General features: G+C 48.0%; 1 protein-coding gene across 1 annotated transcript in view; it reads right to left on the bottom strand.

Annotated features, from left to right (window-relative positions):
- Positions 1 to 24,590, bottom strand: part of LOC135369441 (uncharacterized) — a 61,037-nt gene that overhangs the window by 11,626 nt on the left and 24,821 nt on the right. Inside the window, exons 5-7 of the mRNA XM_064603033.1 lie at positions 23,132 to 23,337; positions 15,390 to 15,558; positions 6,164 to 6,439 (exon numbers count right to left, since the gene is read on the bottom strand). Coding sequence (XP_064459103.1) covers positions 6,164 to 6,439; positions 15,390 to 15,558; positions 23,132 to 23,337 — 651 coding nt within the window. The remainder of the gene's footprint in view (positions 1 to 6,163; positions 6,440 to 15,389; positions 15,559 to 23,131; positions 23,338 to 24,590) is intronic.

The raw sequence follows: 24,590 nt of genomic DNA, 5'->3' as shown, positions 1-24,590 counted from the left end.
TCATTCTCCAATCACGTTTTATTTCAGGTGCTTGCAATTTGATATGTAAATAACCTTTCAAAAAGAAACCCCTAAGTAGCCACTGGTAAAAATAAATCTCCCACAATATACCCTTAAAAATGAACTGAGGACACGCGCAGTAAAGAACGGACACTCAACAATGTCACACTTCCTATCGATGCTTTGTCAAGTGAAATAACGCGAGACATGCATATAATACATAGCCTTTCTGCACTAGAAAAGAAAACGTAGCTACAACACGTGCACAGAAAAAAAAACATGGCCACCAACCTCTATGTTAAGATACAAAAGTATCACTCCGCTGTCATATTCGACAATAGGCTATATTCTGAAACAGTTTAGTGTTAACGACATATATTTTGCAACGATATATTTTTCATTGGGGATTCTTGAGGGATTGTTTTTTGGGAGAGAATTTTTGTGCGGTTGATTCCTTGTCGGGAAATTTTACACGGTTTATTGTGAAACAATGTTTTTTTGAGAAAAAAAATGTATTGATGGATTTATTCTTAAAGATTTAATAGTGTAACCCCTCGACACAAAAGGAGGGTGCTGGAGGAGGCGGGAAAATGGGAGTAGAGTCTCCAATCTCATCAGATAGTGCTGATCACTTTCGAGCACAGTAGAAAACTTATTCTCAGTGCGGCAGGGTCTTGATTTCTTTCAGTTTGCTGGACGATAAAAAAAAATGGGGGTAGGCTGTGTCGGGCACGGCCGCAAGTTTTTAACGTGAATACGTGGTGTAAATTGAAAGGGTTCAAATAAAGATGGTAAACATATTAAAGATTGTAGTTTGAATGTACTATGTATAATTTCAATATGACAATGTTACTTTTGTTGAAGTTTAGTACATATGCCGCGAATGAAAGAAGTGCAATAGGTTTGTATTATAGTGTTGTTGCTGAAATAAGACGGTTAGTCGACGCTACAGCTACAGTCAGGGTCGGCGAGAGGGGGCAGCCTGGTATGGCGTCCCAGGGGCGCGGACCACTTCAGGGGCCCGCATGACCCATCCCTGGGCCCAATGACTTCGCTCGTCACCCAGTCTACAGTCTACCGTATTGGTTAGGAGAGAGAGGACAGTGTAATGAGCGGCAGGGCGGATAGTCGTCTCACCACTCTGTTCAATACCAGACGATGGTACGAGATGTAGTTGAGGCATTCGACGCTGATGTTGAATGCAAAAGTGAAATGTGGAGAACTATTGCCCAGAGTCGTACCAGTCGTCACCCGTGTCGTACAGTAGAGGGTGAACTGTGCTCCATGAAAGCGATGTGTGCTCTGCGTCTCACCACTCTGTTCAACACAGGAAGATGGTACGAGATGTGGTTGAGGCACTTGATGCTGATGTTGAATGTAAAAGTGGAATGTAGAGAACTATTGCCCAGTGTCGTTCCCGTCATCACCCGTGTCGGGCAATCAATCCATGTTGAAAATGTCCTTCATCAAATCTACATATGCGTTCCGCGTTATGTCTACATTGAAGTCGTCACAAAGGGCTATCGGTATGTAGGCGACCACACTTGAGGAAATGGATGAGGGCTGTTGTGGCGATGTACGGCGCCCATGCTTGAAATAAGAGCAAACCGATGTTATGTGTCGACGAGCCGGGATATATATAGAGGGATGCCCAGGTCGAACTGAAGGGTAGGGTCGATCGTTATTTCTGCGAGACATACGTGCATCACCACACTCAACAATGCCCTGCTTCTAGTTGCCGATCTGGATGATGATCGGGCCACAGATAGTTTGGCTAGCTATCTATTTGTATATTGCGACACTACCGGAAATGTGTCTGGTCTTGCTGGGGTACATTTACAACAAAAAACTATAAAACCTCCAGTGCAAGGGGACGACAAAAAGGACGAAAACGGGACTACACGAGCTCTGGTTTCAGTGCTTGTGTCGTCTCTTTGTAGCTGGTGATCGATGCAGCGTACTCTAGATTGCGCATCCATGTCACGTTGAGCACAAAGAACTCACACTACTGCAACATGGCCTCCGTAGCGAGACTCTGTATATTGCGTTCAGAGTATAGAGACGTTCTGTCTGAGTTCCGAATGGAGACGTTCAGAACAGAAGAGCACGCGAGCTGATGGTGTTGAGTCGGTGTTGCTTCAGACGCCGGTACTCGTTTCTGATGTCGTTGTGAATGCGGTCGTGCGATGGCCCTTGAGTTATCTTGGCATCGTCTTCCGCGCCGTGGTTGTGAGCATATGTCCTTGCCGTGGCAGCTGGATTGCTGTGACCCCCGACGGACCGAGGTGTGGTTAAAGCGCCTTCGATGCCTTGCCCCTCCACTTAATTTCTATATGAATCGTGCAGGAACTTGCAAATTCGCAACGTACACCCACTGCAGGCTGAAGGAAATTTGAGTATTTTCTTCTACACTGTCGCGTATTTGTTCATGTCCGTCAAAGCTGTTTGGTCGTGCCTTTGTCTAAGACATGACTTCCCTTCTCACTAGCTTTGCTCTATCATTTGGGGCAGTTCACATCACGGGAAAGTGAAGTAGATTCGTGGCATCTTGCATCACGTCACTTGTTCATCGCTTCAACCGCTTTTATATACCGGGAGTTTCAGTTAAATCCCTGGTCTAAATAATTCGCGAACGGGTGCACCAATTGACGAACTTTTTTTTTACAAGTGTTACAAGTTTTTTTTTTACCTGTCCGATACCACCTACAAGCTGCGCACCGTGTGAATGAATTGGAAGAGCTCATTATTTAAATAAAAATTCAAATGAGTTTCGTAAAAAACATATCTTCTAAAACATAGCGCTTTCGGCATTAAAATGGGTACTACCCCTTTTGGGACCTTCAGTGGACACCTGTGGGGTTCTCGCAGAAGAATGAGGACAGACTACGACAGCCGTTGTCGGTGGGCGAAATAAGAATGTTTAATTCCTGCGTGAGGCAAGAGCGCGTGGCGTGGGCGGATTGTAGTGTCGTTGTCGTCGCACTACATATGCCCCCCTTCCAGCGTTCCGGAGGAAAGTTGGAGCGAGAGTAGTCGGAGCCCAAGTGACACGTCTTGGAGGCGTGGGTGGCGTGACTATGTCCGGTGGTAGAGATGAGTCAGGATTGTGCGTTTCAGATCGACGAGCAAACCGAAGTGGTGTAGGAAATCCGCGCCCAAAATGTTGTGAGGAATGGCGGCGGTGCGGAAAATCCAATGAAATGTATGGCGAAGTCCCAAGGAGAGTGTCAAGGAACGTTCGCCGTAAACGGGAATCCCAGTAGCGTTGGCGGCAGCGAGGTGATAAGTGGCTTCTTTCAACCGGTCGGCGCGAGTTGCAGGGATTAGACTAACTTCCGCCCCGGTGTCGACAAGATAGCGGCGACGAGAAACGGGGTCCGTGATACACAGGAGGCGGCTGCCGTTGACAGGAGAAGGGGTGCCGCACGCCGCCGTTAGCGGCCCCATGGGCGGTTTCCCGGCCACGCGCAAGGAGGTCTGCACTTTCTGGCTCCTGCGCCGAAAGACCAGTGATACCAACAAAAGTCAGTTGGGTTCTCCGGGGAAGGGGAACGGGGTCGTCGAGCGGGGCGGGAAGAGGTTGAGCGTGGTCGGCGAGAACGTGCTCTCCCGGGATCATCATCTCTTGAATTCTGCCGTCGCGGCAGCACAGCTGCGAGAAGCGAAGACATGTGGCGTACATCGTCTGTAAGTTCTGCCAGACCGTCCTGGAGAGAACGGGACGGAGTGCCAGGTATAGGTGATTCTGGAGTCTGAACGGTGGCAATCGTCGCTGGCGCGACCTCAAGTATTCGGTCAGCATGGTCGGCCAAGTCTGCGATCGGTAGGGTTGTTGATGTTGCCAGGAGCATTTGCACGGTAGGAGGGAGACGCTGAAGAAAAAGCTCCTTCAGCAAAGGCTCGTCCATCGTGGTAGCGCGGGATCCGAGAAGGGTCCGCATGTGTCGCAAAAGTTGAGACGGAGTCCGATCGCCAAGGTCCTCGGCGGACAACAGCTGCTGGAGTCGCTTTCGCTCGGAAAAAGTTGTCCTCGCGCTGATCGCGGCCTTGAGGTCTTCGTACGGCGTTGTTGATAAAGGGGCGCAGAGAATGTCAGCCACGTCACCGGCCACGTCCGAAGGTAAAGCCGAAGCGACGTGGAAATAGCGGGTGGCTTGAGACGTAATATTAGCAAGACGAAACTGACATTCTACCTGCGAAAACCACACGGCGGGATTCGCGTGCCAGAACGGCGGAATCTTCACGGCAACATGGCCGATGTGGGGCTGGGTTTCAGGCTCGCTGCTAGGACCGGCAGTCGGATCCATCGTCGCGGCTGCTGAATCACGTCCGGGTCACCAGTGTGGGGTTCTCGCAGAAGAATGAGGACAGACTACAACAGCCGTTGTCGGTGGGCGAAAGAAGAATGTTTAATTCCTGCGTGAGGCAAGAGCGCGTGGCGTGGGCGGATTGTAGTGTCGTTGTCGTCGCACTACACACCTTTTAGAGAAAAATCTGCCACCGAAGCGGTTCATTTGTTGCAGTAATTAATTGGTTTTGCTTTACATATTTTGGTCGCGGCTGGTCGCAGTGAAGCGTAAAAGGACGTAATTCGTTGGTGTAAGGACATAATTGATTGGTGGATAAGGGAGTGGAAGCGCGCCCTCTTGTGCTTCACTGCGACCAGCCGCGACAAAAATACGTAAACCGAAACCAATTAATTAAGTACTGCAACAAATGACCCGCTTCGGTGGCAGATTTTTCTCTAAAAGTTGTCCACTGAAGGTCCCAAAAGGGGTAGTACTCATTTTAATGCCGACAGCGCCCTGTTTGAGAAGTTATGTTGTTTTACGAAACTCATTGGAATTTTTATTTAAATAATGAGCGCCTCACTCATTCACACGGTGCGCAGCTTGTAGATGATATCGGACATATACTTGTAAAAAAGAAAGTAGGTTGGTGCGCTCGTTCGCGAATTATTTAGCCCGGGGATTTAACTGAAACACCCGGTATAGGTAACATTGTCTAAGTAACGTCTATGGCTTTTTTTCACGTGCTCTCTCGCCCATTCACACACACTGCACTGCACTTCTACGCACACAAATTCATCACCTTCATCATCCACATACGAGTAGATAAGTTTAGCCCAGTCCAATCTCCTCGTGATGAATAACGGCCAGTGCCTGAGGTAGAAGAAGAAGATTCAACCCTATCCACGTGTCATGGCCAGGATTCTATCCCGAGCCACACACCTGACAGGACTATGGCCTAGATGGACAGGACACGACTATGGCCGTTGTATTGTACGGATTGACATCAATGCTGCGGTCGTCACCTTGAACATTTTCGACAACCGTTCTGATTGGCAGACGCATAAAGTCCTGCCTTACATACATGTATAACTACAACCGACATTAGAGAACAACAGGATTTTTAAGGCGCTCGCTACCTCTCCTTATTTCGGAGAAATAAAAAAATGCTAGATTGGAGTTTCTTTTCGTGTTGTTGGTAGGAAATACTAATCTTGACGCGCACAAATACGTGTGTTATCATTGGCCGAGAATTCAGAGAAACATACATCCCAGACATATTACATCATCGCTATGATTGCTTTAAGTGTTCTTATTTTGTACGAGTTATTAGAGAATGAAATGAGGTATCGGATAGCATTCTGACGTACAGAACGGTATCCTTTTTCGTCTCGAGCATCCGACCTTATTTGTGTAATATGTGAGTGACTTTAATGAGTGTTCATTTTGATGTCGTGTGTTTGTTCTCGTGCTTGTTCTTCTGTTTTTTCTTTTACTTCGAAATCTCTTTCAACCATGAACCTGACATCTTCAGTGATGCCGAGGTGTATGCTGATACATGTTGTCTCCTAGCATAATCTATCCACTCTGTACAATGATGTACAGAGGAAGTTGGTAGTATCTGAAAATCAATAAAAATCAATACCCGAAACGGAAGTCAAGTACGGTCTCAGTATACCACTCCAATATAGGCCAGGTGTGCCTCTGACGTTCATTTCCACGTTGATACAGCAGCTCCAGAAAGGCACGTGACTGGACAACTCATTAGTCGTTTCAAGGGCACCGTGAACGCATCTCAGTATTGACGTAGTAATAAAATATAACATGCCACGCTTCCAAATAATGGATAATTTGGATGATGAACCAACACTCACTTTACACTTGCCCGACGATACTGGATAACCAACGGTGTTCCCTTGAATGATCTCTCCAGGAGGAGTGACGCAGATCCAGCCGGATGCCTCAGACAGTCCAAAAGCATTTTGAAGGGTATGCAACTCAAATTCCTTAAGGATCCTCTCACGTAGAGCTGCCGTTAGTACGGTGCCACTTATCACTAATTTTTTGAGGGAAGGTAATTTTACTTTAAGCCTTTCCAACTCGGAGACCATCTTTTGGAATGCCGTGGGGAAGACGCACGCACTCGTGACCTGCGGGAGAGAGAGGGAATTCGACATTGACGTGTAGGAATTTGCACACGCTATATTTGGATATCACGCTCCACGTGATCCTCTGATCCCATTTTGTCAAACTAGCTACGCACCGCCGGTGAGCGTCCAATGACCGATACGTGTCCAATCCTAGCGTGACGATGTTTCATTTCACGTAGACTCTAAAAACAGAACTTCATCGCAAGCACGCTGTGCGCCAACTATTGCCACGAATGATAGAGTTATCGCTTGTGGTTCGGAGTTAGAGGGCGGCGTACGCCTTTTTGTGGCAATTTGGATATATGAAAACTGCCACAAAAAGGCGTACGCCCCCCCCCCCCTGTCTGCCAATCACCAGCGATAACACTATCATTCGTGACAATGGTTGACGCACAGCGTGCTATGTGGCGAAGTTCTGTTTTTAGAGTGTATTATGTGAAAACATCGAGCTCCCTTTGTTATTATCCGTTTTAGTCGCTTTGGATTCAGGCTCTCAGTTGGTGGAGCTTTGACACTGCACCCGAACGTCGCCATCCCAGCAGTGCACAGATGGGGTAACTTCGCCAATTATCTTGGTGGTGTTGGAATCATGGGGGTATCGTATCGCCCCTGGCGATGAACCTCCCCATTCATCATCTCAAAATAAGGTTGTTGTCATTGTTCACCTGTTCATCGAATATTTAATTAAAAATGCTTAGGTAGAAGGGCATTTCTTGAAACAAGAAGCTGTGCCGCAGAAACTCCAATGTGTCGTATAGATTTCTCTTTGCAAGTGACTTCAACACCCCGTGTTTTACACCCTAGCTACAGCGCACGTTGTTACTACCATGTTAAAGGAGCATTGAGGTGACATTTAACATTGCTCGGAGCCCTGAATCCCTTGTCACACTTTCTACCAGGAGTCACCATGCAAAATATTTTCGGTCTGTGGTGCTGTGGTGCTGCACAGCTGTGGTGCGTTACAGCTGTGCAATGGAAGTTATAAAAACGGTCGGAGAAAGCAGCCACGGACGGCCGACACGATCCTCTCGTATCGTGGAGAAGGCTCCGTGCCATTTTTCTTTGTTTTGTCGTTGACAGCTAATGCATACATGCATGAAAGAGGTGAAAGAGAAAAACGCCATAGGTGACAGAGAAAAACGAGACTGCGGCGGAAGTTTAGAGTGAATTAAAACATCAGCAATGTATTACAATTTTAAGGAGGAATTAATTAAACAACTCTGAGGTCAACGTTTCGGCGGAGGCTCCGCCTTCTTCTGGACATCCAGAAGACCTCCAGTGTAGATGTCCTGTGTGCAGTTGAGTTATACGGTCAGGCGGGTATCATCACGAAGAAAGTATGCAACTACAAGATGTCAAATTAACTAAAATTAATGAAGTATCTCTTTAATGAGGAAATTTTGGTCAAAAGCGACATATCTGAACGAGAGACTATCCTCACTGAAAGCCGTTCCATGCTTTAAAAAAATCATGAAGCACGCGCGTGCTTTAAACTATCCATCTCCGATTTTTGATATGCAAATAAGCAGAAACTGAAAGAATTACAGGACGGTTACGACCCGTCTAACGCGAAATTCAGCGTCAGCTGTGCGTGTGGTGAAATGAGGCCGTATGTAAGAGTGTAGACAAATTTATTTAAGCGCGATGAGTATGGATATGTGGTCGCTGAAATGGCTGGCGAGGTGAGTGATGTCCTGAACGAGGGGGCTGTTCTGGAACACGAAGTATATGCATGAGCCATGCCTAGTTGTGGGTTGGCGAATGTCGGTGCACAGCGTAAGGCCCAGTTGTTCGAACATATGACTTAGAAAAGTGTTGTTCTTGGCCAGTGAAACGTCCAAGTTGAAGTCCACGACGACGAGAAACTTGTGCGTGCGCTAAAGCACGAGTACATACACGATAAAATCGCAGATGCGTTCCGGCGCGGCGCGAGGCGAGAAGTAGCACACAGCCACTACGAGCACAGCAGGAAGCTGCACGGCACAGCTGACACAGTAAAACAGACGTACTTTGATTTTTATCTCATTTTCCATGGATAGCGGTTATAAACTGGCGGTATTCTCCTCCTTACCCCAGCGCTAAGCGCACATGCGATAAGAGTTTTGTGCGAACATGCGAATGCCAACGACGCCGTCGCAATTGTTGACAGATGCTCATCCCAGCTAAGACCGCATTGTTTACAACACTGGGTATTTTCGTGAGAACTTATGCTTCGTTTTTGTTGGTTTGGTTCTTGAGAAAAAAAAAGACGAATAAACGGCTGGCTGTGGTGAGTCGCGCGACAGCACATTCTACTTCGACACTCATTCAGTGAGCGGAACACTACAGTCTACCTGTAGCTGCCCAACAAGGGTTATGGGCCCAGAAGCGCAGTCAGAGCTGTAGCAAGAGGAAGGATTTTGAGCAGCCGCAACACTGCTACTGCTTTTTGAGGAGTCGCGCCGGAAGAGATTGACTGAAGATGGACGAGGCTTCGAAGAGCACCCATGTCGAGAAGCTGGAAGGGTACATCTACTCGACTTGGGAATTCAAGGTGACAGTCTACCTTAAGACGAAAGGTCTGTGGACAGCGATTAAGGACGATCCGCCGACAGCCACGAAAGCCAGAAGCTCTTGGAACAATAAGAATGAGGAAGCTCTGAATGTGATCGTTCAGACGCTATCAAGTAACCAAACCACCTACGTGATTAACCAGACGAGCGCCAAAGATGTGTGGGACCGTCTGGAGCAAGTTAATCGAGGACGAGTCCTTGAAAAGAAGTTAGCCCTCCGTCGTGAGTTAAACTCAGCGAGATGGGGCAAGGAAGAAACGACCATCCAGTACAAGCAGCGCATCGAGTCGCTTGGGGAGCAGCTTCGGGTTCTTGGCGATAATATTGAGGATGCTGAGATCGGATCAATTGCCATTCAAGATCTACCGAAGGCGTACCATGGAGTAGCGCGAACGTTTGATGTTAGTTCGATCTCAGACCTTACACCGGAGAAAGTAAGGCACGCCCTTTTACGGGAAGAACGACGACAGACCGAAAATGAGACTGCCGACGAAGCCGCCTGCAAGGCTCGTACTTACCACAAGCCAAGATGAGGAACACTTCAAGTGTTACACTTGTGGAAAACCCGGCCATGTTGCAAGGAACTGTCGCTCCAACGGCAATGGACTGGCGAGGCAGTCCAACTACCGTGGGAACTTCAGAGGACGAGGAGGATCCCGCCCATGGACCAGAGGTGCGCAGTGGCAAAGAGCACGGTTTGCGAGAACTGAAGAGGCAGAACGCCTGGCGAAGAACTTCAAAGACTTTGCCTTGCGGACCACTTCAAGTGATGAGCCCACTTTAGGCAGACACCCCAGATGGCCAATAGATTCAGGTGCAAGCAGTCACATGACCGGTTGCAAGGACTTACTACAGGATTTTAGAGACGATACTACCAAGAAGGTAGCTCTAGCGGATGGCACGGAAATCGACTGCGTAGGTACAGGGACCGTCGTATTCAACATCACAAGGAATGGCCAGCACAACAGGTTGTCTGCGAAGGATGTACTGTATGTCCCGAACATGGACGACAACCTAATATCCGTGTCAAAACTGACAGACAAAGGAATGGGCGTTAACTTCTCGGGCGAACAGTGTACTGTTTATCAGAATGGCAACTTAGTTTTTGATGGGATAAAGGACGAAAGAGTCTACAAAATGCAAGCAGAAAGTGGTGCCGCAAGAACAGGCAAACGTGGCAGACGACAACTGAGCAGCAGGATGGCACAGGCCCATGGGACACTACGACACACTTAAACTACGACACACTGAAAGTGATGGCCAAAGACGGGATCATACGAGGACTCCCGAGTTTCCTATTACCCAACGATGATAACTGTGACTGCTGTCAGCTAGGGAAGTGCACGAGGCTCCCATTCAAGCCAACCAAGAATGTACCCCGACAAAAAATACTATAACTGCTTCATATTGATCTGTGCGGCCCTTTCCCGCCATCCCTCGGAGGAAGCAGGTACATGCTGGTCATAGTCGATGACTGCAGCAGGAAGGTGACTGTTCATTTCATGAGGACGAAGGATGAGACACCGTCGCTTATACAGAACGCCGTTGAGCAAGCTGAAACTCAAACCGGCGAGAAAGTACAAATAATCCAGACGGATAACAGTGGTGAATTTGTGGGACGGAAATTAGAGCACTTTCTCGAGGCAAAAGGAATCGCGCATGAGAAGAGAGTACCATACTCTCCCGCGCAAACGGCGTTGTCGAACGCATGAACCCGACTTTGGTAGAAACTGCGCGTGTGCTCCTTGCGGACGCCAAACTGCCGGAAAAGTTCTGGCGGAAGCAGTAAACGCAGCGGCGCATGTCCGAAACCGGTGCAGTAAGAGGGTACCGCAAAGGGCCGTACCAGAAGTGGTATACACAGGAACGAAGCAGACAGTGAGGTATTTCAAAGTCTTTGGATGCCAGGCTTTCGCATGGATCCCGTCGCGGGAGAGAACCAAACTCCAAGTTAAGAGCAGAGAAAGCATTTTCCCGGGTTACTGTAACGACCGCAAAGCGTACAGGCTATACGACCCAGAACGGAATGTTGTCTTCGTCAGCAGGGACGTAAGATTTCTTGAGCATCCAAGAGGTTCGGAACTCCTACAAGAAGGCAGCAGCGCTGACAGGACCGCTCCTAGCGTCACCTTTTACGGCACCATTCAGAAGGCAGATGGCTCCGATACCTTAGAAACCCCTCCCCGCTCAGAAGAGGACTCTGAAGCCACCAGCGATATGTCTGCAGCTTCAAGTGAGGACAACAGTTCGAACAGCGAGGACAACCCTCAGCGATTGCAAGTTGACCCTACAAAAAAAAAAAAAAAATATTGCGAGACTGAAAATCTACGAAGTGTGAGAGAGACAGAGTCTGTGGAGCCTTCTACCTACCAAGAAGCATTATCTTCACCCGATAGTCCAAAGTGGAGAGAAGCAATGGACGACGAGCTAAGTTCACTTCATGATGCGGGCACTTGGACCTTGGTTGAGAGGCTACCTGGGATAAAGGTTATAAGATCCAAATGGGTCTTTAGGATCAAAAGGAATGAAAAAGGAGAAATACAAAAATATAAAGCCAGTCTAGTCGCCGTGTGTGCAGGTCAGGTCCAAGGTATCGACTACTATGAAACCTTTTCCTCAATGGTGAAGCTGACGAGTCTCCGTATGTTAATAGCTCTGGCAAACGAAGAGAACATGGTCATGCGACAACTAGATGTGAAGACCGCCTACTTACACGGAGTCCTCGAAGAAGAGGTGTATATGGAAGAACCACCAGGCAGCAGTAAGACGGGGGAGAAGGTTTGCAAGCTGCAGAAGTCGATGGATTAAAACAATCTGGAAGAACATGGTATCAGACGTTGGACAAAACGCTCCGTGAACTTCATTACAAACGACTTGAGACCGACAGGTGCGTGTACGCCTTCCAAGACGCAACGGACAAGGTTCGCCTCAGTGTTGATGTCAATGACATGTTGATGGCCGCAAACAACAAGAGCGCACTCAAGAGAGCGATCGACCAATTAGGCAAGAAAATCGACTTGAAAGACCTTGGTGAACCGAAGTACATGTTGGGCATCGAGGTCAATCATAACAAGCGCCAACGCAAAATAACCATACATCAGAAGAAGTGCATAAAGGAGATTTTGGGAAATTTTGGAATGGGGAATTGCAAGCCAGTGAAAACGCCAATAGAAAAGGGACGCCACGCACAACTCACATCCAAGTCAGAAAATGGTACCGCAACGAGGGACGATAGAGACCACGAAGGGAAAGAAGTGCCTTTTCAATGTCTGATCGGAAGTCTCATGTATCTGGCACAAGCGACGCGACCTGATATTGCCTTCGCAACGAACTTCTTAAGCCAATTCAACGACTGTTACAACGAGACACACTGGAAGATGGCAAAACGTGTACTTCGCTACCTGTCTGGAACCAAGACGACGGGAATAACCTACACAGCTTGTGGCTTACCAACTGTGGGCTACACGGATGCAAGCTTCAATGAGGAAGAGAGTGGGAAATCGAGAAGCGGCTACTTATACACGATAGCCAAAGGCGCTGTAAGCTGGAAATCCGCCAGACAGCAGACCGTGACACTTACCGCATGCGAGGCCGAGTACGTTGCACTCACAGAGTGCATCAAGAAAGGGAAATGGCTGAAAATGTTCTTGAACGAACTTGGACTACAGAAATACTCCACAGGGGGGGGGGGGGGGGGGTCGAGGTAGCTTGCCGTTGTTGGCCGCACTCAAGTGGGCATCGTCACGACTATAGCCAAAAAAAAGGAAAAGAAGGTGGGAGAAAGGGGAGTTGAGGACTTCAAAGTGATGTAGAAGCAGGATGACCGGTACTGATGGGACAGAAGCACACTGTAGGTGAGAGGTGCACTAGAGTGGTCTCTCCGCTAGGCCCGTTGCTTGGAGAAAGCGCACGAGGCCGCGAGTTTTTGAAAGTCGTTCCGCACAAGAACCTTCGGGGAAGAGGACGTCCGTCAGTATACCAGGCCTGGCGTGGGGAAGATGGGTTTCCCGCATGGCATGGTATGCACGGCATTCTGTCAGGATATGCGCAATTGTCTCCGGATGATTACAGGAGAAATGTTGATCCATTGCGACAACCAATCCGCCATCAAACTGGTGGAGAACCCCGTGCACCATCAAAGGAGAAAACATATCCATTTGAAATATCTCTTTCCTAGGAACGAGATCGAGAATAAGGAATTTAAAGTCTCCTTCATACCAACAGAACGCATGATCGCCGACGCCTTGACAAAACCCGTACCTCACCCGAAGAACGTCCTGTACGCCCGAGGTTTCGAACTCGACGTCTCTTGAGGACACCGGCCACAGTAGCGTATCAGCTGGTATGAAGGGTAGCATGTTGACAGATGCTCATCCCGGCTGAGACCGCATTGTTTGCAACACTGGGTATTTTCGTGAGAACTTTTGGCTTCGTTTTTGTTGGTTTGGTTTTTGAGAAAAAAAATGACGAATAAACGGCTGGCTGTGGTGAGGCGCGCGACAGCACATTCTACTTCGCCACGCAGTCAGTGAACGGAACACTACCGTCAACCTGTAGCTGCCCAACAGCAATCTCGGGAAAACTGACGCTTTAAAAAGCCTCCGGAGCGCATCACCCCCGTCAGCGGACACTTATCTAGGCTGTAAATCTCTTTATATGGCCAGCAACTCGGCACCTACTCCATTCATCTCGGTCGCTCCAAATCACGTGGCCCTGTGACGTTGAATAAGCTCTGTGGTCACTTCGTTCCCGGTCGCCGCGATTTCGGTTTCGGCTCATTTCCGTATCAGAATTCGGGAATGGATATTTTAACGCATGTATACATGTTTCAGGGTTTTGTAAACGTGGAATGGTTGCCAAAGAGGACAGTCTTTCATTCTGCTATCTCGTTTTTGTCCGAAATAACCGGATTAAAGAGTTAATGAATTTGAGGTAACTTGTCAAATTGTAGTTGCATACTTTCTTCGTGAGGATAGCCGTCTGGATGCATAACTCAACTGCAAAAACGAGATCTATACTGTTCTGATAGCTTCTTTTTAATCAGAAATCTGTAAACGATAAAAATAAACACACTGTATCAAATGAAGGACGAAGTTAAGCACTCATGCGCCCCACAACTAATCTCAACTGCAGGCCAGAAGAGTACGTCATTTCGTGGCAATATTTTTTTTTTTTTCGGGGGTCCCGAGCAGTCATGTTCGCCTGGTCAAAGCGCAGCAATCTCGCATTTTCGCGTGGGGCTTTGCGAGTGAAAGGATTTTTTTCGCTTTTTTTTCACCCGGCCTTGATACCGCCGGGTAGCCGATTGCCCAACTATGTACGGTGTTGTCACTTCCGCACTGGGGATGGTCCGCATTGGTCCGCACATTGAAGTTCACATGTGCTAGTAGATGACGGAACCCGAAGACGAGAGACCGCGATACCCTTAGCCTCACCAAAACTCGGGTCTAAGCACTAGACCCCGCCCCAATGTTCAGGTGCCAACAATCTGGTGATCCAATTTTCGAGCGCTGGGCCGTGTCGCCACGGAATGACCACCCGTGAAGGTCATAAATAGGAAAAGAGCCAATGGAGAGGAGCCTGCTGTGCGCATGTGCGGTGTTGTTACTGTTGTGTTTCACGAGGGCAATTTTTTCGCTTCGCTTCCTATTGAAGTTCACGGCTGCAGAAAGGGGTAAGGTCGTACCTTCCCGAAATCAGGAGTGAGGTTATCATTCTGTGCATAGGTTGCCATTTGCTATGCTCACCCATTTAAATTTACGTGCTGAAGTAAAGTACTACCAAGTAAAATTATGCAAAGGCACGTGTTTGCACCGAACCAAGTACAGGATGTTACCCTATAAAAGTATACTCCATGCCATGCTCTGCAGTTACTCAATCCAGATGAACCATTGTGTCGTCCACGCATAAAACTCCGTGGGAGCTACGAGGGACATCCAGTTCCGGCAAATTTCGAAGTGATTGAACATCGCATCGCATGAATATACAAAGCGTGCTAATCCTATATGCAAAACAATCAAAATAGGGGTGTTGCGAAGAGCAGTTGCTCCCCAGAAGCACAGCACTGAAGCGGTTGTTATCAGAACAGCTTACTGCAATCTCGATCGCTTGAGCATTGAGAGTCACGACACAGTCAGAGGAGCAGCGCTTCCACAGCCCTCACATCACAGTCATTTTGATAGTTTTCAATACGGGAGACGTACGATTGGAATTAAAATGTTATGCTACCATGCTCAATCACTATTAAATTTACCAGGATTGCATCGCTGCAAGAGCATTATACTTAGACAACAAGACATTCCACCTGCATTGAGTAATCGCCCAGCAAGGCATGACGGCACGGGTAAGTTTTTATAGCGTAACGCCCTCTATATACCATTGTAGAAGTGTTCACGCACCTTATGTGCATTTACGACACGTATGAAATCTGCTGGTGGCATCCCACTTTTTCCAATTACGATGGTTGTACCGTAGCACAGGCTCGCAAAACAGAAGATGAACCCCGAAATATGAGTTATTGGGCTCCAGGTCAGCAGAGTGTCATCCTTCGTGAATGCTTTCGCGACCCTAGAACACACAAAATGCGCAAAATTACGAAGGTACTTCACAGGGTCACCTACCTACAGTAACCTAATGTCAGCCGGTAATGCAGAAGCAACATAGAAACAACGTAGGACTCAAGCGATTAATGGCGAATTCGGCTGGTCATTTCGTGGCAACACGGCCTAACGCTCGCAAATTGCTAGGTCAGCGCCCGAGCTGGCTCATGTGGTCGTTGCCACCCGAACATGAGTGACAGAAATCTAGCAGTTTTAGTCACTTACATCACGCTAGGGGCGCCGCAGTCGCCCGTCTTCGGGTTCCGTCGTCTGCTAAACCACGTGAACATCGACGTGCGGGCCAATGAGAGCACTTGATACCGTTGCTGTGCAGCTGTGACGACACGGGATATAGCTGGGCTACCCGCTGCTCGATCGTTTGGAGACCGGGCGAAAAATATGCTAGCTGGCAAATTTCTGGCGCTCGGAAAGCGCCACGCGAACATGCGAGATAAGTGCTGAGAACATGAGAACATGAGTGCTCGGGATCTGGCAAAAAAATGTTGCCGCTAAATGACCACTCGAATTCGCCATAAGACCGGTGAGTATGGTGGCTGTGGAACTTTGTTCAGTGCGCCCTACCCAGCGTCCGGGGTAATAGATGCGGAGAAAATGGGCACCGCGCAAACCGAAACTCATGCGGCTCTGACATCATAACCCTCGCCAATGCCAGTGAGGCAGCGCACGAGAAGTCATGTGGGCAAATTGGAGTTGACGCAATTCTTAGCTCTGTGACGCCTTTGTTTTGCTCGGAAGTGTGTTCGAGGGCTTCTATCTTGCTACGTACGACACGTCGAATGATAATTCTTTTTTCCTCTGTATTCTGGTCTGCGGTACAATGCGTCCATTATGTAATGACATAATGAGAGGAGGTAAAACGGTAACAGTAATCGGTGGTAATTGGTAGCATCTCTGACCGGCAACCACACGGTGTGGATTCGAATCCCAGTGCTGGTGTCAACTGCCATCATTCAATATTTTGGTAGCAGCTCTATTGAGCGCGTGAGCCATCCTCTTCCAATCCTTTGTCAGCTGCGCGCCTGAGCGTCCGTCCACCCACGTCGTCTGTGGGGCCTTCCTACTATGAGCTCGTGGCGTGACCGCGGACATCGGACCACGGGAAGATATTACGGGACGACCTGAGTGGTTGTCCCAGTGCCTTTTCAAGTGTGCTGTAGAACAGACATGCCGTGATGGTGTGCGTTCGCTAAAAAATATGTAGGAGAGGTGACAAGGATCAGCCGAACGGCGGACAAAGGCGACGGTCTTGATGGCGATGGGTTGCGTGCAGATGGGGTTGCGCCGATTGCCGAGGACGACCAGGCTGCAGGCAAACGACGGGGAAAATATGCGATATTGTCGCGGACTGGCATGGCTCGTAGGTTTTTCAATTACTATTTCGCATGACGCTTCCACACATTTTAATCCATCGGGGACAATTGTTTCGCATGTGTCCGACACAATTATCCTGTACGTGTATCAGCTCGAATGCATTCTACGTACACAACGCTAGGCCTATATACTGTTGGGAATCCCGGATCATTGTTGCAATCCGGAATATCCTGATTTTCCCAAAGAATTCCGGGATCTCGCGACGGGATTCCGTCATACGGGATTCCGACATTCAGATAAAACAGAGAGAGTAATGCTGGTTATTCATGCGTTCGTACTACATGTCTCTCCACGGCACAATCGGTCGCTAAATGTCAATAAAAATATGAAGTCTTCTGTGAATTTCAGATGACCTTACGCCTTCATTCACGAGAAACTTCATGACAATTCGCTGTTCGATGTGCGCGCTCACCTCGTTGCCGGCCATCGTGTCCAGCACTTGTCCTCTGTTTTGCACAAACTTTGGACCACCACGTGGTGAAGGCGGAGGCCTGTCGCGTGTGAAAATGACGAAAAAGAAGTAGCGCGAGCCATTTGTACACTCAGGAGACAGAAAGTCCCGGTTTGACTTGAACACCCCTCGTATTACAGTTTACTGGAATCGGAGCACTGGGTAACATTTTAAGTCCGGATTTTTGCTTCCGAGCCCACACTTCGAAGGCCGTCCTGTCGGCGCTCAACAGGAAGTACGTCACGGAAAATCTCAAGCACCCGGACGCTTGTCGTCTGCTTCAAAGCCCCCATTTCAAAACGGGTGCGCGGGGAGCGGCTCAAAGTGTCGCACTCCCTGGTGCGCGAATGGTGCTTATGTCGCGTTAAGTGAATGGAGTCTGAAACACCCGCGCTCCGTGGCGCCTACCTAAAGCAACCATTGTGTTCTCCTAATAGATAATTTCGACTTCGCGACCTGACTGCCTGGAGTATCAAACCTCGTAAACAACAAACCCCGAGTGCGCCCGGAATGCTTCATTTTCAAGAACTGTTCGCTTTCGGAACTCCAGATAGCTTATTTGCAAATCCAGTGGTTCACGTAGTTTTCAAGGAGATGTTTGTGGATACATTTCGTGAATGCCGTAGTAGCTTTCAGTAACAAGATTTAGGTCACCAGTTCAGACCTGTGAATTGCAGTCGACTAGACGACCATTGCAACGAGTCTTTGGCGAAATTGCGGAACTGGTGGCAATTCACAGATCTGGCAAACCCATATGCATGAATGTTCCTTCCATTCGCCTGTTGGAGGCAGAACCTACAGTCCGGTTCAACCTAAGGAAGGCATCTCGAGGGCTGAACGAGAACATTGTAATATATCCTATTACATTGAAGTACGAAAATAAGTTAGGACAAGCGCACAGCTCGGTGGACAGCGGACAAACAACGCGCGAGCGCGTGGCTTTTCTGAAAGAACGCCAGCCTACCGGGAGAGCTGCGAGGGGGAAGGAGGACCGTTCGCATTTCGTGTAGGTTAATGTTGGTAACATCGCGAGCTTCTAGCCAGCTCTTTCGCCTTCCACATTCTTTACTCAGCACTCTCTGTAGATATCACTGTTTATTTCAAGGCATGTTATCGCGGTGTCACTGTTTGCGATAATGTTCCATTAATGAATTACAAGGAAACGACGGAGTAAAGGAAATGGAAGGAAAAACGACCTCGCGATCATAACGCGTCAAAACAGGAATATATTCTTTAGTTTTTACAGATTGTCAGCGTTGTCACTATCACCGAGCTAACGATAAAACACCTTGTGCACCTTGTGTTTCCAGCTGACCTTACGAGAATAGCCCTCCCTACCTCAACTAAAATGACAATGGTCGTTTTTCCCCTCGCAGCTCTCCCGGTTGGGTTGGCTCTCCTATGGAAGATGACACGCGCTCGAGTGTTATTATCCAGTTTGCCCAGGGTTGTACGTACGGACCGAAGAACTTACATGTACAACGTTTCATAAGCTATGTTGTCGACCGGCGGTTCAATATGGGGATAAAACGAAGCATCTGAAATATCGTTCTGTTGTTATTCGCTCCGAGATGGAACGGTGTCGCCGCGCTGCGGAGAAACGATGACCTACCGTAGTGTGGATAACTTCCTCGCGTCGTCTGCTTTTACACGTTTATTCCGCGTTCAGTGCAGTAGGTGGAGCATTGGAAAACCGAATGTTCTGTTCTTTGTTGTTATCTGTTCTTTCCCGATTACAAGACAGCGAGACCCACTTTGTATTGCGGAACCTGATTTTGCACATGTCAAGTACACTGTTGAACTTAGTATGCAGTTTTAGTTGTACACTTGCTCGCTGCTGTGTTTTCCAATTAAACGATCTCATGCACCGCTCGTCCTGTTGTCGTCTCTTCCTTGTGTTAGTCTTTTACCACACGACACGCCGTTTCCACAGTTATGTACCATCTAACCCACCAATAAACGAGTTAGGTATACATTACTGTCACTACATAAGCTTCGCTTACAGTATCGTGTAAGTACGTATGCAATATTGCTCCTTTTTTGTGATAACGACAAAAAATGAATCCGGGTAATAATATAGTATTATCCGGTATAATATCCACTACTAACGGTAATAATATTTATTTCGTCTTTTTTATTTTTCTGTGGATCTTTTAATTCATCCACGTTCCATCACGTTAAAAAACACCGCCTTGTCCTAAAAACAAACATGCGCCAAAGTATATCTAAACAGGTAGCGTAACTCCTATAAGCCCCTGCGTCTTCACAATGCCGCCATGATAGAGACCGTCAGCGCCATCCATCCGTTGCGCGGACTACTACGACTGTAAATAAATGACGTCAGAGTTGACGCCAGCAGTATGAATAATAAGCAGTGCATAATTAGGCATGACACGTTTACATTCGCGCACTTCGTTTGCGTGTTTCCCCTTTCCCTTTTCTTGATCGAACCATACTAATCACCCAGGGCAAAAATACCAGACGAGAACAGAGAAAAATAAATCATATCAGGTTAAATAACAAATATCAATTCGAAATACATATATGTACCACAGATTTTGACAACTCCTAACAGAAGGGCATCGTGATGATCCCACAGAAATAAACCTCTACCCGAGAAACGTCATCATGACGTTGGTAGACACACCGAAACAAAAACAGATCGGAAGGGGAGAGCTGGGTGCCACGAATGGGGAATTGTTCCCTGCCTCCTACTGAAAGAAAAGTAGGACCGAAGGTCGCGTCCTTTTCAGAGACCATCGTAATCCCCTCAAGACCGTGGTTTTCGTGCGCGACCTTGTTCGCCACTAGCTTTGAACGTAGTTCAACTCTACCAAACTCGTGGCACTGTCGGACATTATGACGTCATTTGTTTACAAGCAGGTAGAGGTCTATTAGGAAGATTCACTTGAAGTCTGTAGAAGAACAGAAGAGCTCTGTATTATAATGCACGGACACACGGCACCGATGCAGAGATGCACGGGTAGACAAGCCCACTGTCACACATGCGCAGGGGAGTGGGATACGAAAACGTACTTGGGTGGTAGATGACTTCGTATATGGGGCAACAGATAGTGTTTTCTACATTGAAATAGTGAATAACCTATTAGTACACACAGATGCCATGCCTATGTTGTAAATTTCTGTTTTTTTTTATGATCGTGCCTGTACTATCAACACCCAGAATCGCTCGCGCCTCATGATGATAGCCGTCCCGATGAGTCTTATTTGGTATTCTTGCTTGTTTTCGCTACCAGTTCAGATATGCCTTGCATGTGCCGTGCTGTCTTCCTCAAGGATCCGGGCAGTCCCAAAAACCACCAATGAAACCTTCATTGCGATTGCACTGCTATATATGACTCAGCAACTTCCATCCCGCTCCTGGAGTACAGCGGAGCGAAGCCCTTTCGTCACGGTGACGGACATACACCTCAGCAACTCACACTGCCTGCAGTAACTTGAACGCACTTAGCATTACAGAACAGACATCCCTTCCTATCAAACATTGTGTTTGATACTTGACCTGCCGCTTCCGTTGTCATCGGAGAAACCAGCGACATTTTAGCCCGTATGAACCGTCCGATCAGAGTGTCGCGCACGCGCATTAGTTGTACTACGCATGATTTCACTCAAACGACCACGCTGCCAGACGGTTCGACCAATTGGCATCGCGAAGCAAGATGGCGGCTCTTTGCAGCAAATGGAAACTTCAGTTCTTGAGTAGCAGTGCTTGTTAAAGTGGGATTGTCAGATATGTTGACTCTTTCGAGCAATGTGTATCATGTGCGGGAAGTTCCTGGATGTAACCATGTATTGAGTTGGGCATTTGACACGCTTCAACGTTCAATTATGCAGTGTTGGTTGGGCACTGTGTACAAGTGCCAATGCGGTACACACCAGTTTCTGCATTTTCAGCCAATATGGGGTGCATACGACAACATGGGGCCCATATTGCCGACATTTACCCTCTATTGGCTCAAACTTGGCATTATGAGGCTCATATTGCCAAGTCTGAGCCGCCAGTAGTAAGTACAGATGGCATTTCTATTTTTATTGACAGCCTGGAATCCCTTGAACATACTTCGTAAAACGGGCCACTTGAAGAAATGTTTTGACGTTTGAGGTTCACACGTGTTGATGTGTTCATTTTTATTCAAGTGTTGATGTGTTACTTGGACTTCCGTATTTCCTTCTGTATTACTAACCCCCCTGTAACGGTCCCCTTGGGACTAACAGTATGGAAAATAAAATAAATAAATATGGAGGAAATCCTGGCAAAACGGATCCCATATTGGACCGGTCTCGTATATGCCCATCCAATATGGGTCCAATATTGTGTGCTGCCTCGGCCTTTTCGGATTGCTGCGTGGTGAAGTTGCTTCATCACGTCGCTGTGTGTGGGAAGTCCATTACTCATATGCGATGCTGTGACATGTGTGTTAAAGTGGTTGTGAGTCCAAATTCAAATATTACACAAAATCATGTTTGAAATGTAGATTTATGGGTGCCAAACATCTCCGTCGAAACCCTTTCACCCTGCTCTCCCGCGCCAAGGAGTTATGGCGCTTTGAATATGAGAAGATCCTTTCACTCTTGGCTCACCTCCTCATCGCCCGATCTCGGTATCAAGTAGTACCGAGCGCGCCACGGAAGTGCGGAGTTCCCGTCCTCATGACGACGCCTGTAAACAGGGACGCGGCGAAGAGATATGAGCGGAAGGGCTATGACGTAGAGCATAGAGCAACTGGTCAAGGCGTCACTTCCCGCCGATTTTATGGAGCTGCCCGTCACCGTTTGGCACCACGGTCGGCGGGGGTATCAAAAATTTGAGATTTTTAACACTCTGTGGCATAAAAAGTAATAGGAGGTGGGACTTTGGGTACGGAGTGCGTGGAGTAAGGCGTACAGACTCTGCCAGAGACAAAGTTCTATCCCTGTGGTTTCTCAACGCCTTTAAGCTTCGTTGAACGCTGAAAATGGTACGTAGGCGAAATATACGTGTGCAATCGTCGTAAGAAATCGTCACGACATCGAAACCTGTTGAAGCATATTGTAGCTATCACCGCTCCGCGGGAACCTAACGCTGTTATTTCTGTGCGTCACACTTCATGTTACCGAATTCCACGCGTGACTGCGATATCAAACATTATTGTTTTCGAAACTTCAGTGAATGTATGCGTCTTGAGCATTTATCGCAGTTTTCAAACACGCAGCAGGACTTCTGTGGAAAGCAAACGTGTTTGCGGTTCACGATGTGGAACCACGCGGCGAGACGATGTTCTCTCTTTCCGAGAGTAAACCTGTACACATTATGTCTCTTGGCGGTGCACTTTTTATAAGCCCCAAGATGATTTCTAAGCCCCAAGATGACAGTACTCACAGCCCACGGCACGGCACGCTGCGCACCACGTGACACCTCAAAGCCAATGGCTACCGTCAGCAGCGAGGTGAATGGAGGGGGGGGGACAAGCGCGTCGACTCTGTAAGCCAAGCTTATATAGTGATTGTAATGGATATCTTAGTTCTATTGTAAATGTTCTGTAACGGGCACAAAACTCCCATGACAGGAGTAGTGAGTATCTGTGTGATGTCACACATTGAAAGGAACACAAAGGTTGTTCCTGACAGCGCACCAGTGTTCTAGGTCCATATCAATCTGTGCATTATTGCAATAGTGTCATGAAAGATGGCTCCTTACCCCATCACTTCTATTGAGGAAATCAGCGCGTAATGGGAGATGTTAGCGGCTTTCGGTAGACCCGTTGTCCCGGACGTGTAAGTGAGAACGGCTGTCGTGGTCTTGGTGTCTTGTATAACACACTTCTTGAACGATGTTTCGGAGAGGTTCTGGAAGTTCCAAACTGAATAGAATCCCTTGACTGAATCTTCCACAGCAAAGAGGCCCTGGGAGGCAAAAACGGCCAAGATTAAATCAACGTTTTGTCATCTAAACTAAAGCCATTCCAGCAGTATACATTTCGACAGTGCGTCTGTGTTAATGGTACGGGTTCCGACAAAAGTTCACGGAACGCACCAGCAGCGCACTCTCTCTTCGGCAGGACACCCTAGTGGCTGGAGAAACCCGACTCGTTCGCTCGCTCCGACTACACGGACGAGTGCATCGGTAGCGACAGCGACAGCGTAGTTTTGGTATTGCATGATTGTCCGAATGAAAACTACTGCGCTGTGATACGAGCACCCTCTGAACGAGAGAGAGCCAGTCTGCTTCCGTCCGCCGCTACAGCGTCGTGCTGAAGAAACCAGCTGCCGTGGCTCAGTGGTTAGCGTGCTGGCCATGTCACGTCGAGACTGGGAGGTACCCGGATTCGAATCCCGGTGCCGGCTGTGCTATCTAGGGTTTTTCCCGGGTTTTCCCCAGACGCCTTCAGACATATGTCGGCACAGTTCCCTTAGAAGTCGGACTATGACGCACATTCCCCCAGGGCGTCAGTCGTGACGTTGTCCACCTCTCTGGGGCCGACAACGGCGAGCCCTTTGACCATCCACCACCACCACAGTGCTCAAGAAACAGTACACCGCTTGCTCGCGCGTTATCACCGGTCAGGGATGTGTCCCTGATTCTCCTGGCGCCTCTTGTAATACCCGCGTCACACGGAAAACTTCATGGCATTCTCAGCGAATGGCAGTCGCACCGAATGTCATTCGCCTGTGTTGCATCGAGATACACGAAGGTAACTATCGATAAATAAGACACAAGGGCCGAACTATGGTTAGTTCGTATATTGATTAGTTGTATGTTGATTTCTTTTTCTCGAAACTCGCGACACACTAGACTACTTCACAAAATCGCTGCGTTTTCACCGACACTTAGCTGACTCAGGCCCGGTTTCGCCAACGCTGGTTAACTTTGAACAGAGATCAAGGGTTGCTAAAGAACACTGAATTCTTTTTTACGCAAGTTAGTTGGTGACGTGATGAATGTTTCAGTGACAATAACCCCCTCTAATGAAGCAGATATCAGCGTTAAATTCAAGTTAAGGGACCATTGATCTCTGCTCAAACGTTCATTGGCGTTGGTGAAACCGGGCATATGTATCATAAGCAAAAACAAGTTGAAGCCTATCAGCACCGCGCTTGGTAACATGGCGACTGGGAACGAGGGTAATGCTCCGAATTACGGTGTTAAGCCTCCTTTC

The sequence above is a fragment of the Ornithodoros turicata genome, chromosome 1 (genome assembly GCF_037126465.1).
Source record: "Ornithodoros turicata isolate Travis chromosome 1, ASM3712646v1, whole genome shotgun sequence".
Taxonomy (NCBI): domain Eukaryota; kingdom Metazoa; phylum Arthropoda; class Arachnida; order Ixodida; family Argasidae; genus Ornithodoros; species Ornithodoros turicata.
The sequence above is the reverse complement of the archived record's forward strand: the minus strand, read 5'-3'. Positions and strand labels throughout refer to the sequence as shown.